The sequence below is a fragment of the Propithecus coquereli genome, unplaced genomic scaffold (genome assembly GCF_000956105.1).
Source record: "Propithecus coquereli isolate 6110/MARCELLA unplaced genomic scaffold, Pcoq_1.0 Scaffold223, whole genome shotgun sequence".
Classification (NCBI taxonomy): domain Eukaryota; kingdom Metazoa; phylum Chordata; class Mammalia; order Primates; family Indriidae; genus Propithecus; species Propithecus coquereli.
This window is the reverse complement of record NW_012147523.1, coordinates 4,970,006-4,971,519: the sequence shown is the minus strand read 5'-3', so window position 1 is coordinate 4,971,519 and position 1,514 is coordinate 4,970,006. Positions and strand designations below refer to the sequence as shown.

Here is a 1,514-nt window from a genome sequence, read left to right as displayed (position 1 = left end):
TTTACCTCAATATACAGTTATGGTAATGATTAGATATTCATAATGTTATATAGCTTTATAGTACACTTCAGAATTTTTATGTACCCCAAATATCTATTAGGAGGTCTGTGATGTCAATTTTTAAGTAATAATGTTTTGAAATTTATAATATTACAAGATTATGGTATTCATATTATAGACATCAATGATCATTAGACATTTCACATTTATGTGGGTAATTTACTTAAATTATTTCTCTACAGTTCGAGGCTTTTCCTCAGAAGAAGCTTTTGAGAAGTACATTAAGTATGAATATAAGAATGTTCATGTGCTGGCTGCTATTATTTTTGATCATAACTTCAAAAACGTCAATGACAGATTGCCACTGAAGGTAAGAAAGTTTTATCTAAAGACCTGATAATTATATTTTTAGATTTCAGAGATTTAATGAGATATTGGTAACATCTCCATTTTATATATGGGAAAAGTTGCAACCTGCCCAAGCTTATAACTGCTAGTTTATAACAGCGAGAATTTGAATCCATCCCCAACTAATTTTGATACCTGTGCTTTTAGCCATTACCTTACACAGATGAGAAGAAAACTCATCTTATCACACAGCGCTGGCTGGTTCCCTATCTCAACAGGAACTTTAACTAGTAAGGCTACTAACTTTGCCAATCTACCTGACCAGGAAGATGCTTCCATCCCTGCAGATGGTGGTTAAGTAAATAAGAATATAGCCACATAAAAAAGATTTGGGGTAAAAGCAGATACATATGCACTAGCAGAGATTCCTATATGAAAAGCTTCTTTCTTTTGAGTGAATTACTTAATTTCTCTCCTAAATCTCTGGGAACACCTGTTTGGCTCAGCCAGGTTGCATCAGAATCAGAACATCTACAGACACTGAGAAAGATTGTGATACCCTAAAGGATACCACATCTATAAGATCATCTATAAGATCTGGCAAAGATGTTATAGATGTGCTGCCTAGCGTTGAAGGAAATGATCAAATTATAATGTCTATACATAGAGCCAAATCCTGCATTTAGGATACAAGTGTTTGACAGTGAAGTGGGAGAGAAATGAAAATAACTAGCAGGCAATAAGTGTTCTTTCCATCTGGTATCCTCCTCACTCTTTCCACATGTGCCTACTTTATTCAATAACTGGTGCTGGGAAAATTGGACAGCCACGTGTAGAAGACTGAAATAGGATCTGTGCCTCTCACCTCTCACAAAAATCAAGTGTAGGTTTATTCTTTCTAGATCTGCACAAAATTATTTTGGTACTTTGATGGGGATCACATTGAATCTGTAACTCAGTTTGGGTGTGCAGACATTTCAACAATGTTGACTCTGCTGATCCATGAGCACATGAGCATGAGATGTTTTTCCATTTGTTTACAGCCTCTGTGATTTCCTTCCTCAGTGTTTTGTAATGAACTCCTCTTTTTGAATTGAATTTGGTTGGAATCCTATACACTTCCTGTACCTGGATGTTGACTGCTTTCTCCAGATTAGGGAAGTTTT

General features: G+C 35.5%; 1 protein-coding gene across 1 annotated transcript in view; it reads left to right on the top strand.

Annotated features, from left to right (window-relative positions):
• Positions 1 to 1,514, top strand: part of LOC105810897 (ATP-binding cassette sub-family A member 3-like) — a 66,352-nt gene that overhangs the window by 11,973 nt on the left and 52,865 nt on the right. Inside the window, exon 2 of the mRNA XM_012644944.1 lies at positions 243 to 370. Within this exon, the coding sequence (XP_012500398.1) occupies positions 243 to 370 (128 nt within the window). The remainder of the gene's footprint in view (positions 1 to 242; positions 371 to 1,514) is intronic.